This window comes from Talaromyces rugulosus, chromosome VI, assembly GCF_013368755.1.
Source record: "Talaromyces rugulosus chromosome VI, complete sequence".
Classification (NCBI taxonomy): Eukaryota; Fungi; Ascomycota; class Eurotiomycetes; order Eurotiales; family Trichocomaceae; genus Talaromyces; species Talaromyces rugulosus.
In genome coordinates, this window is record NC_049566.1 from 2,517,507 (window position 1) to 2,538,690 (window position 21,184).

Consider the following 21,184-nt stretch of genomic DNA (forward strand, 5'->3'; position numbering starts at 1 on the left):
TAGTAGTAGTAGTAGTAGTAGTAGTAGCTCTAGGCCGGGCCCTAACCAACTAACCGTTAGTTGGGCCGACGGGATCGCCGCCGCCGCCAGTGGCTGAGCCGAATTTTTTGCACTTCCTTCTGTGACCTCAACTTCTTCTTGTCTTCTTCTTTCGTCTTCCTCCTCCACAACTCCTCCCCTTGTCGCCGCAACAAGACTCTTTCTTTTTTTTTGTCACCTTCCCGTTTCCCCCTCAACATCGCTGGCATTTGCTTGTCAAGCAAACGGGAATATCTCCTCCAGGACTGTTCAAGCCTCTTTTTTATTTATTTAAAAAGAGTTCCGATTTCGCAGAGTTACTCTCTCCAGCTTTATTGTGCGTGTGTTGATGATTTTTCTCTCCCCCTCATCCATTGTCGATCGCAAAATTTTGAACAAAACAAAGACTGACCTGATTGCAAAAAAAATAAAGGAAGACGAAGAAAAACAAAAATAAAACAGAATCTTTCGAAGGACAAGACAAGACAAGACAAGAAAAAAAAAACACACACACCCCGCACGCGCGCACGCCTTTGCCTTATAAACAGGCAGAAAAAAAATTATTTTTTTTTTCTTCTCTTTTTCTTGAGAACTTATACTTTTTCTCCAATCTTCCCTACCTGCGATTTGCGCGATCTTGCACGATTTGCACGCAAACAGAAATCCTGCTCGTGGAGAAAATTCAGCCTTCGCCGTCAATAACAACAACAACAACAACAACAACGAAATCAGTCTCGACTTGAATCTTGGCAGTTAGCTGTGACTTTGAATAGTTATGGCGACTTCACAGATTGCATGTAAGTTTATTTTATTTATTGGTAGTCGAATTCGCCTGACTTGATATATAGTTCGCACCCTGAAGGGAATCGGTCTCTTGGACGCCTCGCCTGTGTACCAGCCTGTTTCAGGCTTCGAGAGGTATGCGCTACACAAATACAACACACACACGACTTCAAACTAACACACCGTACTAGGCCTGAAGGCAATCTTCGTTGCAGCGCTTACTCCCCTTGTGGACGCTATTTCGCATGGGCGTCTCCAGAGAGGTATTTATTGTCTTTGTCCAATGACTTCCGGGGGTGAATGTCTTGTCTAACGCTCGTTTTTTAGTGTCACCATCATTGATCCCTCTGTTGGCCACGTCATCACCACGCTTCCTGCCGACAACGTGTTCGAACTGGGCTTTTCCCCACTCGGCACCTACATCATCACCTGGCAGCGATCCTCAAAGGACGAGAACGGAGATGCCGTGAAAAACCTAAAGGTGTGGAACGTGGCAGTCCAAGCACAGGAAGGCGGAGTCGGGGACAAGGCAGTTGTGGGTCGATTCGTGCAAAAGTCGCAGACCGGATGGAACCTGCAGTACACGTCCGACGAGCAATACTGCGGCCGCGTTGTAACGAACGAGGTCCAGTTTTACAAGAGTCACGATCTTGCAACTGTGTGGAACAAGCTCCGTGTGGAAGGTGTCTCTGGCTTTGCGCTTTCGCCCGGAAAGACTCAGGCTCTCGCCGTGTTTGTGCCCGAGCGCAAGGTAAGTCGTGCAAATGTGACAAGATGTCTAGTTGAATCGAATTCACTAATACCAATATAGGGCCAACCAGCCTCGGTCAAGGTCTACGTCGTCCCGCAGTTTCAGAACCCAGTCTCGCAAAAGACGTTTTTCAAAGGCGACAAGGTCCAGTTGAAGTGGAACAACTCCGGTACCTCGGTTATTGTCCTGGCCCAGACTGATGTCGACCGGTCTGGCAAGAGTTACTACGGCGAGACGACTCTTTACTTGTTGAGCGCAACGGGGGCTTTTGATTCCCGCATTGATCTTGGTATGTGTGCAAACGACAACATTAATAATTACTGATAGCTAATAATCGCTACAGACAGAGAAGGACCTATCCACGACGTGACATGGTCTCCAAACTCGAAGGAGTTTGGTGTCGTGTACGGGTTTATGCCGGCCAAGACAACGATTTTCAACTCCCGCGGTGCTGTCACCCAAAATTACCCCTTGGCTCCGAGAAACACTATCGTATTCTCGCCCAATGGCCGCTTTGTCGTTGTTGCTGGATTTGGCAATTTGGCAGGTCAGATGGACATTTATGATCTGGAAAAGGGTCATAAGAAGGTGACGACGATTGAAGGGTCGAATGCCACCGTGTGCGAATGGGCTCCTGACGGGAGACACATTCTGACGGCCACCACCAGCCCTAGATTGCGAGTCGACAACGGCGTGCGCATCTGGCATGTGAGCGGTGCTCTTCAATACAATGAAGACATGACCGAGCTGTACCAAGTTTGTTGGCGACCGCAAGGGTCCACGGAAGCACTTCAGGGCGACCCTTTCCACCCTCTTCCAGTCCCGCATGCGTCTGCCCTGGACTACCTCGCAAAGAGGAAGACCCCATCCAAGCCCGTTGGTGCGTACCGGCCGCCCGGCGCTCGCGGACAGACGACGTCTCTGGCCTTCAAGAGGGAGGACGAAGGAGGTGCCGCCTTTATGAGAGAAGGAGCAACTTCTCTCGGGCCTGCCAATGGATTTGGCAAGTCGAGAAGACGGGAAATTCCCGGCGCTGAGCCCGTTGAATTTGTACCACAGGGCGCTGCCCCCGGCGGTGGCGTTGCTCTACCTCCCGGGGCTGAAAACGCGGATGAGAAGCTGTCCAAGTCAGCCGCCAAAAACAAGAAAAAGCGTGAAGCCAAAAAGGCCAAAGAAATTGCCGAGAAGGACGGCACCGCTGTTCCGGAACTTGCACCCCCAGCTGCTGCTGCTCCATCACAGCATCTGACTGCTAGTCCGGACCGTCACCAGCGACCCCGATCCAAGAGCCATAATCGCAACCGCGCGGAGAGCAATGTCAACAATAACAATAACAACAACAACAATCACCGCACAAATGGTACCTCGGCCGGACAAGGGAACGGTAACAAGTCTGCCAGCAATGGCAAAGCGGCCACCCCTCCTCCTGCTCCTCCTCCTGCTGCTCCTCCCGCCCGTCCGGAATCACCGATAGGAGCCAACGGCACATCGCAAGACAAGCGAGTGCGCGGCCTGCTGAAGAAACTACGTGCCATCGACGAGCTCAAGATGCGTCTGGCCACTGGCGAGAAGCTGGAAGACACGCAGATGAAGAAGATTCAAACCGAGGATTCGGTGCGTAAAGAATTGGACGGCTTGGATTTTGCCGGATAGATTGGTGGGAGGCGGGAGTTTCTTAAGCCGTTGTAAGACGACAAGTGCCTGAGCGGCCCTGGTGTCGAGTTGTGATAGATATTCAATATAAGTAGAATTGATCAAAAAATGGAATATCTTGTTGGATCTATGTGATGATGATGGTATTGAATGATGACGAAGAACTAAGGCCTGTTTTTTTTTTTAATCGCGTGTCAACGGCTTACATTCTTTATCGGCAAAATAGAAATGTCCGAATACATCAAGAGATGCTGCAAGGTTCGAAACTGGTAGAAAAAGATTAAGAATATCTACGTATGGCCTGGGTGAAATGGTCAACTGGTAATATGAATAGCAGAAAAACGAATGCATTTATCTTGTTCAAGAGGCCAGATTAAATGGATTGAAATAATATAAAAATAAAAATGTACCATCTAGCACAACTCGCAACACCCACCCCAATCCCCAAATACCGCCATCTCAAAAAAAAAAAAGGAGATGAACGATATACTGTGTCAATCTCAACCTTTTTTTTCCCTCTCTAACCAAAAGCTTCGCAAAGACCCCCTTTGCCTGATGTGAGAGTTAGTGCTTGAATAGCACAAAAGATCAGGCAAGAAATAAGGGATAACTGCTAAACAGTGGAAAAGAAAAGAAGGGCTGAATTTTTTATTTTTTTTGATCGACAAGGGAAAAAAAGGGGTTTTGGCTACGGTGGCCAAAGATGAGAAGTGTAATTTTGATATATCGCATCGAATACAGAGCTTATTCCTTCTATTTTTCTTCTATTTCTTCTTCCTTCTTCTTCTCTTCTTCTTCTTTTTTCTCTCTCTCGTTCTGCTATGATAACAAGTTATCGTCGCATACAAGAGAGAAGTAAAAAAAGAGAGAGGGAGGAAGAGAGAGAGAAAGAGAGAGAAAAAGAGAAAGGAATTTCAAGGCATGGAACCTCGCCTTGCACTCCACCTTGCGTCGCGAATGAGAGGATTGGTAGAAGAGAAAAAGGGTCAAAGTGAAAAATAGAAAGAGGTATTTCGATTTATATCGCTAGGGGTCCAGATATTCACATAATAACCGTGATTTGGCGAAAAAGTTCCAACATGTTGGAAGAAAGTTGTTGACGTGTGGCAAAAGGTTCAGCCAGTCAGCCAAAAACATAAGGCGGACTCGGATCAACCTCGGACCGGAGTTGCCTCGAATTCGACTAAGCCGATTCGGGAAAGTTTTTCTGGTGTCCAATATACCCTATACGGAAATATGTTCAAGAGATGGCTTGGAGCCAATCTGCAAATGCGAAATGTTGGATATTATTGAACGCACGAGTAAGAAGCTGCAGGCGTGATATGCAGTTACGTAGCAGGCCTACACATATCTACAATATACCAAACTATAGACAAGCTGCTTGATAGCAAATAATCAATCCAGAGAGACTGAAAGGCCGTAAAACATTGGAGTTTTATATGTAAGAATAGGAAACTGCAAATGACACACAAAAGCAGACGATCATGATCCAATCGCTGTCTCTTCGAACCCTCATACGCGCCTTGACAAACCCTCACTGTCGCCGTGTGCATGGGGCAACGCGAGTAACGTCATGTTATTTAGAGATACAAGATCATGAACTCTCTCAGTTCTTTACACAGGCCCTTGAGACGGATTTGTACTCCCTTGTCGACGTCTAAGCCCCTTCCATCATCATCTGTCGCGTGGTGATGTGCTCCTTGCCCACCAAAAAGTATGTATACTTGCGATGCTGGCTGCCTGGGGTATCTGTCGGCTGCTTAAACTCAATATGGTTGTTCTGGTTCCACTGCCAAGCCACAAGTCTTCGTTTGTTCTCGTACATCTTGCCTCGCCAGTGCCAAGTATATGCAAAGAAGCCCGGGTTGGCACGGATCAGCGTCGACACCTCGTCTTGGGTGGACACGTTGGCGCTGAGCAGCTGGCCGCGACCGTGTGAGGCCATGTCGTTCTCCACGCCGGACGAGTGCATCTTGACGAGCGCCTGGCCGTTGAGACAGGAGACGACCTCAAAGCTTCCTGCCTTGCCGTGGCTTGGGTTGCCCTTGGTCAAGTCTTGGGTGATGACAAAGGTCCAGTCGGGGTGGTAAGAGAACAGTCGCTTATGCTCGGTGAGTTTGGGAAGCTTAGTGGGGTACCACTTGATGCTCGAGGCGGCGGGTGTTTTTTTATTCTCAATTCCCAAGGCAAACTGGTCCACCGTCAATCCGGTCTTGGAGTCGAGCGGCTCACCCGCGGAATACGGCTTCAGACCCGGGATGCGAAGATTTCGCTCAATAACCACATGATGGCCATGAGGCATATTGATCTGAAAGGCCTTGGACCACGTCACGACGCTGGGGTCAGCCAGCATTACATCCCTAGCTCCAAGCTCCGACGCCGTGCCCGTCCACACGGTGAGCATATTACTAGGCTCAATCGTTGCTGACACTACGGCAAGACTGTTGACCGAATGGAAGAACCCGCCATCCGAAATGTTGGAGGCCCAGTCACCGGGACACAGCGTCGTCACCTTGGACGCGCCGCCCTTGAGTCTCACGTCCATGACACCAATCACAGCGAGGGCCGCCGACGTGGAGGTGACGGCTACGTCGTACATCTTCTTGAGGCCCACCGCCGTCGCAGTCGTGGGCGTGAGCGGGAGGAGCAAGAGCGCCGTGAGCGCCAGTCCGGCCCACGCGATGCCCTCGCTGTCAAGTGCGCTAGCGCTGCTACACAGTGTGCAGACGACGACGTGGTTTGTGTTGTTTTGCACGTTGGTGTGCGAGTTTTTGATAGCTCTACGTCGGCGACGCCGCTCTGGGCCGAGCAAGGGTTGCTTGGTCAGGGAGAATGTATTCTCCTGGCCGTCATCTTGCGTTTTAACTTTGAGTTGCAGAGTATCGTAGTTATTGGTAGCCGAGGCAGAGCAGTCCATTTCCCAGGAGCCATCTTCCTCCATGAAGAACGCGCACAGTTCGTCCGCATAGTTGTCACCGTCTTCAGCATCAGGCGCTAGGCGAGACGGGAGCTGCTTCTTTCGCGCGCTGTAGCTGAGCTTCTTGTCGTTGACCTTGGAAATCTGCTGCCAGTAGGCGAGCACGGGCAGGTCATCGCCGAATCCCTGGGGCAGGACGAGCAGCATCAGATCCTTGTGCTGGGGAGTGCCGTGGGGTTTGACACCCGTATACACGACTGGAATGGGACTGTCGGTGCTTCCGGGCACCCAGGTCTTCTCAAAGTAGGAGCCCAATAGAGCCATCTCTTCCGAGACAGTTCCCCCGGGACTACGGATGCGCCCCTTGAGCTTCGTGACGCCCTCGACGAGCTCGAATTCGAGAGTCATCGAATTGCTCGCGCCGCACGAAAAGACCACCTGGGCCGTCTCTGCGCTGCGAATGGTACCGGTGACAAAGGTCTGGTATAAGACATGTCCGTCGTCTTGGCCGGCGGTGGCGGAGGGCCGTTGCCAGTAAATGTGGATGGGGTCGTCCAAGTCCGGCTCGCTAAACGGCAGGATGACGACAAACAGCTCAGTGTCATCGGACGGCCTCCACTGGAATCGGCCGCGATATATGTACATGTTGCTGGAGGGGATGAGGGTGCCGCAAGATAATAAGAGTAGATGACAATGGGGAAGATGACAGGTTGCTTTGGTGGAAGAGTAGATCTGCGAGCAAGGTCACAAGGACGCACAAGCCCCGGATCTTTTGTAGCAGAGCGTACAGACTGGTATATCCTGTAGGGATCTACCTCTTGGTGCAGCAAGGCACCTTGTCAATGGCTGTCGCAGGCAGAGCGAACTGCAACTAACAGCCAATCTTACTTACTTTCAGCCAAGTGGCTGCTGCAGGGTGCTTACTAACAAAATCAGTCCCAATTTGTCTATCCTGCTTGGGAGTGTAATTTGCTGATCCTCCTGAATTCAGTAGAATTGAGTGATTAGATCAGACTACCAAGAAAATACTTACATAAACTAATCTAATTACTATATAAATTAGAATATTATATCTATAGATTATACTAATTTAACATATATTTTCATCTTTAATTTATATTATTTCTATATTATAAGTTTCCCACTGCATTGGACTATGAAGTGCCAGGCTCGGAAACCATATGGTTCCCGGGGAGGCTCCAGGATTCTTTTCATGTACATACGCGCGAGCAAGTGCGAAATTGGGATAGTGAATGGAATTGAGACTACAGTGATTGCTTGAGATTTATATATACCCTGTCTGTTGTAAGTAAGTGCTGCTTCGACAAACACCCTGCCACTACTCACACTGGCCCATTCCACGGGGCGGCCATATCTTCCACCACAATATCTATAGATAATCTTATTAAATAGTTTATCCTATTTAGAAGTATAATTTACTAGTCTCTGTAAATTAATTAGAATTAAATAATTAGATTAAACCACTTGTCGTGAATGCCCTCGTGGTAGACGGTAGCCTCCTGTAACTCTGAGCAGTACACAGCCTCTTGATTATTCAGCCATAGGCTGACTTTGCATTAATCTGAACAAGTTTCCCAATAGTTATGCCTTGAGGAAAGAAAGGACTTTTCGGAGAACCCTTGGTGCAGTAGTAGTAGGTGCAGTGGAATGTCATCTCCTCGGCGTATACTGTGTGCTCAGATTGTAGACTGTACTCCTTTACTCGCATCACATCGCGTACTTACTGTGGCATAAACTATCCCTCCTCTCCAAAGTGTTCAAGACAACAAACGTGGCAGACCTGCAACGGCACATGAACATCGACAGATCATTCCGTCACTCTCTCTTCTCAGCTGCAGCAAGAGCCATCACCTTTTCCTCCTTGGCCTTCTCCGCCGCTTCATGAACAGCTTCCTTGGTGCGCTCAATCAGTTCCTCCTTCCCCATCTCGTCCAGGTCATAAACCGGCCCACTGTCCAAGTCCTCCTTGTGAACGTCCTCCCACGCCTGCTCGTACGTGACGCTCTTGAAGCGCTACACCCCGTGGATCAACGTAGTCGTCAGCTCCGTCACGCACGCTCTGAGCCGGCACCAGAGCCGGTTTGCAAGGTCATTGGGGCCACGTACCTCGATGATGCTGTCGGCGAACTTCCGACCCTCCTCATCGCATCGCTTCTGCAGGCCCTCGACGTCGCCAATGCGGTCGAGAATGCGGTACCAGTTGTGGAGGCGTGACAGGTCCTCCTTGAAGTGCCTGAGCGCCTCAAACATGCGTAGCTGGTAGCGGCACTGCAGGCGTGCAATCGCAGCCTCATGCTCTGCGCTATAATTGTACCTCTGTTAGTCCTTCCTCCAAAGTCGGAGTAGGGTATTGGGTTTCCAAACCCCGCGGTAGAGTCGAAAACTCTGCCTGCAGTGGAGTGCAGGCGCAACCACAGCAAGCAGTTATGATCCTGAAGGTCTACGTACCGGATATACTCGTCCTTCTTCCAAAGGTTGAGAGCGACTTCAATGGCGATGGCGATGGCGATGCCGGCGGCAAACACTGCGAGACCCACGCCTGTCATGGCGAGGAAGCGGCCGCCCAAGGAGATCATTTCAGCCGCCTCAAGGGCCTCGACAGACGCCAACTCGACCGTCTCGAGAGCTGCGGCGTCTAGCACAACCGCCTCGACCTCCATGGCCGCGCCGCCGGCTCGAAGGGACGAGAAGAAGGCCATCAGCGACCGGCCTGGATACGGCCGCCAGAGTCAACATCAAAGGAACGTTAATGGACGGCAGACACAGCACTTACTGAGAACTAGTTCGGGCGTGAACAAGAGCTTGCCAATTCCAACATGCCCATTGTGGCAGGCATGCTAATCATGCTGCAGACTAGTGGAACTCGGTCGTCAGCATCAGAACGAACGATGCATAATGGGAATGGACGTAAAGACACACCAACTAAAGGGCCATAAATAGCGCCAGCAACGCCGAGCATCTGAAAGACGAGGTCATCTTCTTTCTGCATCACAATGAAGTTCATCAACCGCTCTCGCTCCTCCTTAGGCAGGGCCTTGGCCATTTCTATTATAATAAAAATATATTGCCTTAGTTTTATAATTTATAGAATGGTAATATTTTATATATTTCTATCTTAAATAATTTTAGTTCTAGAACACTAGAATCTATGAGGTATACTTGCACTGGTAATGAAACAGCGAATCAAGGTGTTGTATGCTCAGCCTCAGCTAATCTAGTGCCGGGTTGGTTATCTAAATTGTGGACCGATGACTGGAATAGACCTAGTCGAGGTGCTAGTGCGATCCTTCAATACCACCCGACGTGAGTCATGAACAGGCATCCATCGTGAGTGGAGTCGAAATTTTTATTAAATAAGTGTCCCATTGACTCGGAGACCCTCAGAAGTTACCTAGGTACCAGGAGATTGCTATTATCTTAAATCAAAGACGAATCGCGCTCGACAGTACCGATGGTCCAAACACTTACCCTGCTTGATCTGCCTGTGGACATCTTTTATCAGATCCTCTACTACTTCAAGGATGTAGGGGCCAGCTTCGACCTGGATCACGTCTGGCGCAAAGAGGAAAACATCGCCCGCCAACAGAGCATTCGAAATTTGCGCCTGGTGTGCCGCTGCTTGTGCGAGCTTGCTTCGCCGCTGCTGTTTCCTATTCTCAAAGTCAGCATCGATAGCAAGTCTCTCAGCATTGCGGAAGCAATCTCTCAGAGCCCATGGATCCGGCAGGGCGTGGGTTCTGTGCATGTGTTTCTAGACTACTACCCGGCGCAACTTGCCCAAGACATAGCCGCATTCGCGGATTTTCGACGAAACCAGTTGCAAGAGTTGTCGAGGCATTGTGATTATTACGCGGAAACATGGTTTCTTGGCGGGTATGACTCGGACGACGAGACAATATGTGCACTGCCTAAGCGAGTATATGATAGTGCGATGGGCAATTGTCAGTCCATCGTAGCTGCATGGAGTAAATATGTGGACCCGGAGTGTAAACACGAGATTGACAAAAAGCAAAAAGAATACCAGGAAATCCTTCAGCAGGGTTTCGACGAGATTGGACAAAGACACTTGGACCAGCAACAGCTTATTATGAGTGGCGATTTCGTCAGACGTCTAGCGGCATGTATTGCTCGCATGCCAAATGCGCACAGCCTGGCCTTTTATGATGATAGAAATAGAATGCGTCGGCTGGATGACAACCCTACTACCATCTTGAACGACAAGGAAAGACTTCGAGACCTGATGGTCATGCCCGTGACGTGGGAATTATTCGAGAAATTAGGGTATGAAGGAGCCGAAATCCTGCCTGCGAAGATGTTCTCCGACCTTCCGATCGGTATTCACAAAGCAGGCGGAATCCTTCAACAGCTGGTGATTGGGTGCTTCCCATTATTTGGCGACTACTCCGTTCTTACTCCCCATCTTGAAGGCGCTGGATGGGCTGATCTTGGTACTGCGTTCGAGCATCTCACCGTGTTTGAGATTGGGAAAGGGAGCATGTCCAATTTGCCGATTCGACGCGACTATCTGGACGCAGAGGTACAACGACGTATTACAAATTATCTCGGCGCTGCTCTGTCGAGCACGAATCTCGAGGTAGTGGACTTTAACCTCCGTGTCTTGGGTATAAATGACGGCACTAAAAACAGCAGAAAGGGGCACTCGCGCATAGGTCCATCATTGTCTGATGTGAGGTGGCCTCGGATTCGCCGCATAAGGTTCTTGCATGTAGAGCTAAATCAAGAAGATCTCGAGTCCTTCTGCCATGGTCTGGGAGACTGTTTGGAAGATGTTTACTTGAGCGGAGTAACCTTGCAAGATGGCAGTTGGGCCACCATCTTAGACATATTGCGCGAGAAAGTCGCAAAAAGATGCTCAGAAGGTCGGTGTCGGCTGATATTTAGCGGCCTCGATGGCGGAGAGCTTGTTGCAAAAGACCCTCGAATAAACGAGAGCATATGGGAGGATCTACTAATTGGGAAAAATACAGTTGACTTTGACTTTGAGGAACCGCAAAATATCGTAGAGGCGCAGAAGTACGTCTGCGGTGACGGGGTGTCGGAGAACCCACTAAGGATGAAGATCACAAGGCAATAAATAGCACGAGTGTAGAGATTTTGTTTTAGGTAATAAGACTACATGTAATCGATGAGTCTAGGACAGTATTGCAAACAGGTTTCTACTATTGACATTCTTCCAATTTTGGGCTAGTTCTCCGTATGGTATCATACTATTCAGGTCAGAAACACAGACCAAAACAACTACTATCCGTATACGGGTTAGGGTTTGAAAACAATATATGTACACTTGCTTGGGAAGGAGATTTCTGGTGCGACTGTACATGGTTATATGATTAATGAGCCACCATCTAACTCACGTCTTATCTAGTACTAGACCAGCGTGTCGGAAATAGCCTTTCGCGCTTTTTTCTCGCGCACCGACTGTATCTATATATCACTCTAGGAAGAGACTGAAGTCTTGATTGGGATCCTCTTCAAATACTTTCTAGTTTTGTTTGATAAATGCTTTGACTTTAGCGAGAAATTCTTCAATTAGATTTAATTCTGGTGAGTATGGTGGTAAATATACTAGTTTAATATCTATAGTTGCGCATATATCCTATATTTAATTTAAGTGATAAAAAGATGTGTTATCTAAAATAAGAACCGAATTTGGTTCTGGTTATTTTCTATAATGTTGAAGAAGCTGCTTGATGAAATCTTTGAATATAATAGCATCTGTGGACTGTGACGGTCCTGACCCAGGCCTCGGGAACCAGCAGTGGCGGCCTGAGGCACCACCAGGGAAAGGGAACCGAGAGCGGTACTGAGATGGGAATAACCTCATGCGGAACCATAAAGGGAATAGACTGACGCACACAAAGGAATATTTCTCATGTAACTAGCGGGGGAGGTTCTTTCTCTTCCTCTTTCCCTTCTCATGTTTGGTTTTCTCGTTGCAGAGTACTCTTAGAGGATAGGAATCGACTCGTCGTCACATAAAACCAAACATCACTTCCTTTATCTTTTACTCAAGACTGCAAAGCTTGTACAGCAGTGTCAGCAATCTGACTATCGCTCAAGCTACGTCTTGATCCTTTTATTGTATCACCGCTGAGCCTGGAAGACCAAGATGGTACGACCAGTAAGCATGGGTGAGGATCGCCAAGGGCCAGTGCAAGAGGCACAGGCAGACCCGATGGGGGCAAACGAGTCGAGCGAAGCACCGGGACGTCGTTTGACCTTTGGTCTGGAGGACCTTGAGCTGGATGAACATCTGTCGCCTACACAGATGAACGAACAAGAATTTTTGTCGCTTTGCCGCACTGATCCCCAGAGGTTGTTCGACCGGATGTACGAACAGCAGGACAAGAGTGCACAGCAAGCAGAGGATCTGAGGATCCAGAACGAGAAAGAACAGCAGAGCCTGATGGTCGAAGTCGCCAACCTCAAGCAGACCATCCGTGACCAGACAGCTGCTATGAGGGAGCTCATTGAGGAGCGCGACACCGCTCAGGATAGAGCCGACAGGACTGGGTGGGGTACTCCAGCTCCAGAAGGGAAGCACACCAAGAGTACCAAGTTGCCAGATGGGCAGGTGCTGGTGGATGGGAAGGACCCTAAGTTTGAGTCGTGGCTTATCGATGTCGAAGGGAAGCTCGAAGCCAACGCTGACCACTATCCTACTGCCCAGGCACGCATGGCCTATGTGAAGAGCATGTGCAAAGGAGAAGCAGCGAATCACCTGCTTGCTCGCATGAGAAAGGACTCGCCTGATCGATATCATGATGTGGACGACATCTTTGACCACCTTCGTACCCTGTACCAGGACGCCAATAGGGTCATCAACGCCAAGATGGAACTGCGACGCCTCATGATGAGAGACACCAAGTTCCAGCCTTTTCTCTCGCAATTCGTACTGCTTGCTCAGGATGCAGGCTTGGCCACTAGCGAGTGGAAAGAGGACCTGTTCTACAAGTTGTCCTTTGAGTTGCAGCGCGCAATGATCAAAGAGAGTAACGACCCACGCGTCTCGTACCAGGAATTCGTCAAGGAATGCAGCACCACTGCCAATCGTCTCGAGCAGATCAACACCAGCGAGAAGCGTGCACGCCCACGTAAGACCGATACATACCCTAGACCTGGCGAGAGCTACCCAAATCCAGCAACTCCGAAAGCGAAGAATGGATCAGAAGGCCTACCGTGGTTGGAACGAAAGAAGCTGATGGAGGAGAACAAGTGCTTTAACTGCAAGTTGCCAGGGCACAGAGCATTTGATTGCCCTCTGAAGAAGAAAGCACCAGAGCTGAAGAATCTTGAGGAAGTCAGCCCACCGGAGAGTCAGTCGGAAAACGACCATGCCTAGGGAAAGACTCCTCTCTAGGCATTGCGAGTGTTGATTTATCATCTTTGGACCTTTCCCAGTTATTGGGGAGAGAGCAGGATAGTCTAGTCTCACCTATTCGATTAGCTAAGAATGGACTTTCTATTGCCACCAAAGCGTTAATGGACACTGGAGCAAATGGTTACGCTTTCCTTGATATTTTTCTTGCCGAGAAGCTCGCACGCCATTTCCAAACTCACGTAATCCCCTTGGAACAACCCTGTGCAGTGAAAGGGTATGACGGCAAGACAGCCGCACCGATTACACACCTAATACGCCTGACTTTGAAGATACAAGGACGAGTACAGCAGCATCTTCCTTTCCTGATAGTAGAGCTAGGGAAACATGATGTCATCCTTGGACGAATGTGGATGGCAGAGCACGGTGTCTTGATAGACTGTCGCCATCATCGGTTACTCTGGCCAGAAGAGGTTTCCCTGAAGGATGAGCTGTTGTCCAAGCAAGACCTCTTTATCCCCAAAGCAATCCTCTCCCGACCGAAGAAAGTTTCCACAGAGCATCAGAAGGATGCCGATCGACGAGATGGTCTCTTTAATGAAGAAATCAGACAGGAGGCTACTGGTGAAGCACTATGTGAGACTACACCTGTGGATACTATCAGATCACGTTGGACCAGCCACCGAAAGGAACAGCTCGTGGCGTTGGCAAAGATGAACCAACAGTTGAGCAGCGCGCGTAATGACCTCTCCGAGGAAAAGGCAAATCCAGTACACCGCCAGAAACAAGCCAAGCCTGCGAAACCGAAGCCTGAGGTGCAGATAGCACTTATTGGGGCCACAGGATTCGTGAGGTGCTTGAAGGATAAGAATACAACCACCTTCATGACGAGCTTCCATGAAATCGAAAAGGTCATACAGGATAAACAGGAAGACCACCTAGGAATTGAGGAGCTTGCTGAGATTAGGCAGAAACTACCCGAGAGGTATCAGGAATACGCGGATGTATTCTCTAAACGGGAATCAGACAAGCTTCCAGATCATAAAGGCTACGATCATCGGATTGAGCTAACCAGCGAGCAAGAGCTAGGTTACAGCCCCTTATACCGAATGAACCTGAAAGAGCTTGAGGCTGCGCGAGAATATATCCTGGACAATCTGAATAAAGGTTTTATTGTGCCTAGCAACGCACCCTTCGCATCGCCAATTCTCATGGCATCCAAGCCAGATGGAGGACTTCGATTCTGCGTGGATTACCGGAAGCTGAACGCTCTGACCAAGAAAGACCGATATCCACTGCCGCTAATTGAAGAAGTCTTTGAGCGGCTGAGCAAGGCAAAGATATTCACCAAATTGGACATACGGCAAGGTTTCCATCGCATCAGAATGAGCTCGGAGTCAGAGGACTTGACAACCTTCCGATGTCGATATGGAACATACAAGTACAAGGTGATGCCTTTTGGGTTGACAAATGGACCAGCAACTTTTCAGCGACTGGTGAATGACATCTTTATGGACTGTCTTGACAAGTTTCTAGTAGCGTTCGTCGACGACCTACTGATTTACAGTGAGAATGAGCTTGAGCATCAGGCACATGTGAAATTCGTGCTGGAAAGACTGAGAGCAGCTGGGCTGCAGGCTGCAATCCATAAATGCGAATTCCATGTCAAAACCACACGGTATCTAGGATTCATCGTCACGCCAGAAGGAATCAAGGTTGACCCGACTAAGATCGATACTATCCTGAAATGGATGGCCCCAGGAACTGTGCGAGGAGTGCAATCGTTTCTAGGGTTCTGCAACTTCTACCGGAAGTTTATACGGGAATATAGTCGGATAGCCAAACCCCTGAACCGCCTAACTCGGGTAGATGTCCCCTTTGTCTGGGACAGCGACTGCGAACTGGCATTTGAGAAGCTAAAGGAGTTGTTAACCGAGGCTCCAGTGTTATGCCACTACCAACCAGAGCGATCGACACGGGTAGAAACAGATGCCTCTGATGGGGTGGTCGCAGCGGTCTTGTCGCAGTGTTGCGAGGATAACAAGTGGCATCCGGTAGCGTTCTACTCGGCAACAATGATGCCAGCTGAGAGGAACTACGACATTCATGATAAGGAGATGCTCGCGATCATCAAGGCCCTGAAAGAATGGAGACCCGAGTTGATAGGGCTCCAAGGGGAGGAGCGGTTTGAGATCCTATCCGACCACCGAGCTCTTGAATACTTCATGTCCACAAAGTCATTAAACGCCCGACAGGCGAGATGGTGCGAATTCTTGCATGAGTTTCACTTCACTCTAAAGTATCGACCGGGCAAGGCCAACGTACTCGCGGACACCTTGACCCGACGACATGGTAATGAGGCAGGCAATCTGGACCATCGGAAGAGGATTCTACTCCCAGAAGAAGTCTTAGATAGCAGAATCATTGAGGAGCTGAACTGCGGAAAGTATCCACAGGCCGATAACCTGGGAGCAGAAGTCCACGTGGTCATGGCTGGGACCGATCTGGTGCCTCGCGCCATAATGGCTAATAAGCAATATGCTGCCACAGCTGAAGCAAAGGAACGAGTAGAGCACTCGGGAGAGGACTGGCAAATTATCAACGAGACGGTACTATTCAAAGGCCGCTTATACGTTCCTGAGGAAGGAGACCTGCGCACACGTTTGTTGGATGAGATCCATCGCCAACCATCTACTGCCCATCCTGGAAGGACAAAGACTCGGAGCTTGGTTAAAGAACGCTATTATTGGGAGTCATGGAGTAAGGATGTGAACCGTTACCTGGACAACTGCATGGTGTGCAAGCGGACGAATACTTGGAGGGACCTGCCTCCCGGACTGCTGAACCCGTTGCCTATCCCAGATCGACCTTGGCAACATATCTCAATGGATTTCATGACTTACCCGCAGGACCGCAAAGGATACAACACAGTATTCGTGATTGTGGACCGACTTAGCAAAGCACCAGTGTCAATACCTTGTCAGAAAGAGACCACGGCCAAGGGAATGGCCCGGTTGTGGTTGGAGAATGTGTTCCGCTGGACAGGACCCCCTGACTCTATTGTATCAGACAGGGGTGGTCAATTCGTGTCAGAATTCTGGTCGGAGGTGTGCCGCTGCCTTGGAATCAAGCTGAAGCTGTCAACTGCCCACCACCCTCAGACCGACGGACAGACAGAGATCGCCAACCAGTACTTATCACAGAAGCTGAGAGCATTTGTGAACCACGCGCAGGACGACTGGTCAGACTGGTTGCCGATGATGGATTACGCAGCAGCAACCCTACCTCAAGAGTCGATTGGACTGTCGCCATTCATGGTCGAGAGGGGATACCAGCCACGCACCTCATTCGATTGGAAGTCACCTGAACCACCAAGGAAACTAACCCTGAACGAAGAGGATGCCAAGTCATGGCTAGGTCGAATGCATAGCGCCTGGGAAGTGGCGAGGACGAACCTCCAGAAGAGTCAGGAGCGACAGCAGTTGACGGCCAACAGGAAGCGCCGACCACTCAACTTCGATGTAGGTGATCATGTCATGGTTACCACGAAGCACTGGGAAACGGGGCGGCCTAGTAGGAAGCTGGACATCCAGGCAAATGGTCCATACCGAATCAAGAAGCGAATTGGCAACTCTTTCGAACTGGAATTGCCGGACGGGATCAACGTGCATCCTGTATTCTCACCGGAGAAACTGAGGCGAGCGGCAACCACAGAACCATTACCAGGACAGCTGGAAGAGCCGGCAGAGCCTATCGAGGTGAATGGACAGGATGAGTGGGTGGTTGAAAAAGTATTGGACGCCCGGGTACGCTGGAAAAAGCTTTATTACCGGATAAAATGGTTAGGTCATGACATCGATATGGAGTGGTACCCAGCCGGAAATTTCAAGAACGCTCCTGTCATGTTGAAGGAGTACCATGACTGCTACCCAGAGAAGCCAGGACCACCGAAACACCTCCAGGAATGGTTGAAGGCAGCGGAGGAGGACAGATTCGTGCCAGACGGGGGAGATGACAGCATGCTTGAGGGCAAGCATGGCCTAGAAGGGGGGGTAGTGTGACGGTCCTGACCCAGGCCTCGGGAACCAGCAGTGGCGGCCTGAGGCACCACCAGGGAAAGGGAACCGAGAGCGGTACTGAGATGGGAATAACCTCATGCGGAACCATAAAGGGAATAGACTGACGCACACAAAGGAATATTTCTCATGTAACTAGCGGGGGAGGTTCTTTCTCTTCCTCTTTCCCTTCTCATGTTTGGTTTTCTCGTTGCAGAGTACTCTTAGAGGATAGGAATCGACTCGTCGTCACATGGACCTCTGAGAGATTTGAGAGAGTATTATGCCATCTTAGGAGTAAGTAGGTAAAATTTGATAATGTTGCTTATAATGAGATTTGTATATCTGCAAAGGTGTTACACCAAAGGGGGACCAGCTAGTTTATCTAAACCCTATTATATGTTTATTATATCTAGATTTATCTATAAAAACTAGCTGATCTAGTTGGAAATTAGAGATATAATATCTATATTTATTTCTCAAGTCCTGATTGTATTCCTTTGCCTTATTTCGTGCTGTTTTCTTTGACCAATCAATTAAGATAAGGGCCTTGCTAATGCTGTTTGTTGTTATACTTATGTTGAACTCATCTTATAAGAAGATGGCCATTTTATGTAAATATAAAGTAGGTTTTTTGATGAGATAATCACAAAGAGCTTCTAACACCACTGATATGATGAGACGTGGTCGACCAACCCGAACTAGTAGGGTCCTGGTGTTACCAAAATGTTCTAGATTCGATTGTATATAATAAACTGATTATTAGTTATATTTAGTAATACTAGTAATTTCTAGTATTGGGACCCTATTATTACTCAATATATCATAAATAAGTTGAATTTTTAATAGTATAAGTCTTAGTACTATATTATAATAATATACTCTAGAACGACTCTAGTATTGTTCTTTACTGGAGATTGAACTCTGGCGATAGATGGTGATGAGTTATAAGTGCTAAAAAATAATATAGGTAATTTATAAGCATATCTGTTCCATAACTATCTAATACTACGAACGTAAAATTACAGAATATAGAATTATTTTGGTGCTAGCCATTTATACACTAGCATATCTTGGCTCCTGTCTATAGTTCAGAGTAATGTTCATTCGATTGTCAAGCTGATTATGCAACCTACTGTAAGTATGCTATTAATCCACCTCTCTGGAGCCTTCAGTGCATCCAATATTTTTTCGAGCCTTCAAAAACGATTGACCTTTCCATCTAGGATGTACAATCACACCAATAATATTTTGGGAACAATCCGTCACAATTCGATAGCGCCCTGCATCCATACGTCGCCGTGCCTTTCTTGACCAGCCGGTCTTGTTGAAATCGCAGCCAGAAGCAGAATATAGCCACAACACTGGGAGGTTTCCAGTGTGGGGATATGTGGCCCCATCTAGTGTCTTCAAGCCAACTTTTTCTTCGAGAAATAGATTCCTCATATCCAGAAAAGCACGGGGCCACGACCCATAATCATTCTTAATATCTGGTACCATGTGCCGGAGTGCCAGGTATCATTAATGTTTTCAGCAATCTAAACTTCTGTTAGCTTATCAAGAGGCTTCTTCAAACCAATAAAAATGTATCAATCTGATGCTTACAACACCTTCCAGATATAGTGGTCTTCGTCACTACTAGAAAAATGGGCTATTTGATATGCACTTGGACATGAGAACGAACGCTTAAAGCTTCAAGAGAAATATTGAAGTGTTGTTATTTAAGATCTCGAAAAGCAGGAGGGGATCGTAGCGCTTAAATGTCGAGCTAATTATTTTTAGGTCAGTAAAACCTATGCTGGCTCTTTATATGTTCAAAAGAAAAGGCTGGTGACGGATGCTGCCAACACAAAAATACCTAAAACGATACTTTGAATATTAAAGAACGAAATACCACCCCCCAAAAAAAGAAAACAAGAAAAAAACCAGCAAAGAAAATGATTACAGGTAATTTAATAGACATTAGTGTTCTTTGTCCATGGCCATTTTTAGCTACAACACTAGCCTGTGATGGTGATGATTGCTGTTTCACCCTGCTTTCTGTACAAAGAGTGATGTGTGGATGAAACATGATGGAAGCCGTTCTAAAAGAAAGATGAAAATGAAGTACATGTATGATTGGAACTTTATTTTCATCAAGATATATATGGCGGATTCACTTCGAGTTTTGTATAATTCGCTCGTTCTATCTATTATTTTTTCCGGATACGAAATCAGCGGCACCTGGATAATCAACCTCGGGATTATGATCTAGTTCAGTTGATTGAATAATCGTTTCCTGTTATATTTTAATCGCAATGTCTCAACTCAGGGATACCGATGCCAATATCGATACTCATGTTGCTAGCAATGTCGATACCGATACCGATACCGATGAACCCGATCCGTTCGACTATCCTGAAGTTGTCAAAGCCATTGAACGATGTATCGAACCTGATAGTGATTTTTCTATTATGCAGGCTGCTAGGATAACCGATGAGATACTGCTCGACAAAGACGAAGAGCCAAAACTTAGGAACGGGACATCCTTTCTGCTGGCTGAACATATCTTGACAATAGCTAAGAAGATTCCTTATAACCATCCCTCCCAAATAAAGCTAGTATTATATGTGCAGTGTATGATGCAATCACAGAAGCTGGGAGGCTATGTTGCTGAGAATACTTCCGATAGTGGAGAGGTAAGATGAGAGGAAGAGTTGACGAAGCATGAGGCGACGGGAGAAGGTTTCCCAATGTCTTCTCTATATTTCGACGCCTCTAATCTAAAATATGCACAAGTGACAGTACAATATGACTGACATATTAACATTAGAGTTACGTGAATCATTTCCGGGATAATTGGGAAACTTTCTGGTGGACTATCCGTGGTAAGCCAAGACCCTTGCACTTTAATCTCTTGAGTAATTGAGATTTTGGTCTAGTTTTCCTAGTTTATATACTTACAAGAGATGATAGAATGGTTTCCGGGCGACGCTTGCAGTGATGATGAAGATGTAAACTTCTCGGCGTTTTGCGCTCGTCTCTACGGGATGAATGTCGATGGATGGGGTACCGATCCAACATACTTCATATACGCTCTAGACTACCTAGAGTGCGACATGAGAATTCAAGGAGGTGGCACCGAAAGGGCAATTCGCTCAGCAGCCTTGTGGGTTCTGTACTCAGGGCAGCTCGGGTTTGACGCGGTGGTCAAATGGCCCAGAAAGTTTTCTGATAGAGAAGCCCACGAAATCGCCCGTAGACGCCACCAGCAGCCATCTATTTACGATGGACCAATCTATGGAATACAACGATGGGAGTTTTGGCGGAGACGTTTGCTGGAGGAATCGGTGAATACGGGTATGGACGAAGAAACTAAGCGGCTTGCGCGCATGGCTGCCGATATGATGGCTGCGTATGCACGGAACAGCGTGTGAGTCTCAGAGAACATGCTCACCGATAGGCCGAGTTGAGCTGGTTAATGCTTATCATGAGCCAGGTGTGCTTGTATGTTTGATTTCAAGTTCTACATTTGAGTTTGTCTAATTGGCCTTTGATAAAATAACAAGAAAACAAGAAACTGTATCTTAATTGATACAATGTACGTTTTCTTAACAACCTTAATTGATGTAGTAGTAATATCACATATGTAGCGCAGTTCTGCTTTG

The 21,184-nt window shown here is 47.9% G+C and overlaps 6 protein-coding genes across 6 annotated transcripts; 4 read left to right on the top strand and 2 right to left on the bottom strand.

Annotated features, from left to right (window-relative positions):
- Nucleotides 1–793: 793 nt before the first annotated feature.
- On the top strand, nucleotides 794–3,205 carry TRUGW13939_11245 (uncharacterized protein; the record flags this gene model as incomplete). The annotated part of the gene is made up of 6 exons (XM_035494353.1): nucleotides 794–815; nucleotides 867–936; nucleotides 993–1,064; nucleotides 1,129–1,552; nucleotides 1,613–1,841; nucleotides 1,896–3,205. 6 exons carry the CDS (start codon nucleotides 794–796, stop codon nucleotides 3,203–3,205), a joined length of 2,127 nt encoding a protein of 708 aa, XP_035350246.1.
- A 1,657-nt stretch (nucleotides 3,206–4,862) lies between these two features.
- Nucleotides 4,863–6,767, bottom strand: TRUGW13939_11246 (uncharacterized protein; the record flags this gene model as incomplete). The annotated part of the gene is made up of 1 exon (XM_035494354.1): nucleotides 4,863–6,767. One exon carries the CDS (start codon nucleotides 6,765–6,767, stop codon nucleotides 4,863–4,865), a length of 1,905 nt encoding a protein of 634 aa, XP_035350247.1.
- Nucleotides 6,768–7,958: 1,191 nt separating this feature from the next.
- TRUGW13939_11247 (uncharacterized protein) lies at nucleotides 7,959–9,186 on the bottom strand (the record flags this gene model as incomplete). The annotated part of the gene is made up of 4 exons (XM_035494355.1): nucleotides 7,959–8,156; nucleotides 8,250–8,445; nucleotides 8,592–8,853; nucleotides 9,063–9,186. 4 exons carry the CDS (start codon nucleotides 9,184–9,186, stop codon nucleotides 7,959–7,961), a joined length of 780 nt encoding a protein of 259 aa, XP_035350248.1.
- A 408-nt stretch (nucleotides 9,187–9,594) lies between these two features.
- Nucleotides 9,595–11,238, top strand: TRUGW13939_11248 (uncharacterized protein; the record flags this gene model as incomplete). The annotated part of the gene is made up of 1 exon (XM_035494356.1): nucleotides 9,595–11,238. The coding sequence occupies one exon, from the start codon at nucleotides 9,595–9,597 to the stop codon at nucleotides 11,236–11,238; it is 1,644 nt and encodes a 547-aa protein (XP_035350249.1).
- A 1,035-nt stretch (nucleotides 11,239–12,273) lies between these two features.
- TRUGW13939_11249 (uncharacterized protein) lies at nucleotides 12,274–14,224 on the top strand (the record flags this gene model as incomplete). The annotated part of the gene is made up of 3 exons (XM_035494357.1): nucleotides 12,274–13,258; nucleotides 13,990–14,118; nucleotides 14,178–14,224. 3 exons carry the CDS (start codon nucleotides 12,274–12,276, stop codon nucleotides 14,222–14,224), a joined length of 1,161 nt encoding a protein of 386 aa, XP_035350250.1.
- A 5,610-nt stretch (nucleotides 14,225–19,834) lies between these two features.
- Nucleotides 19,835–20,953, top strand: TRUGW13939_11250 (uncharacterized protein; the record flags this gene model as incomplete). Its single annotated transcript, XM_035494358.1, has 3 exons — nucleotides 19,835–20,215; nucleotides 20,350–20,404; nucleotides 20,493–20,953. 3 exons carry the CDS (start codon nucleotides 19,835–19,837, stop codon nucleotides 20,951–20,953), a joined length of 897 nt encoding a protein of 298 aa, XP_035350251.1.
- Nucleotides 20,954–21,184: the final 231 nt, after the last annotated feature.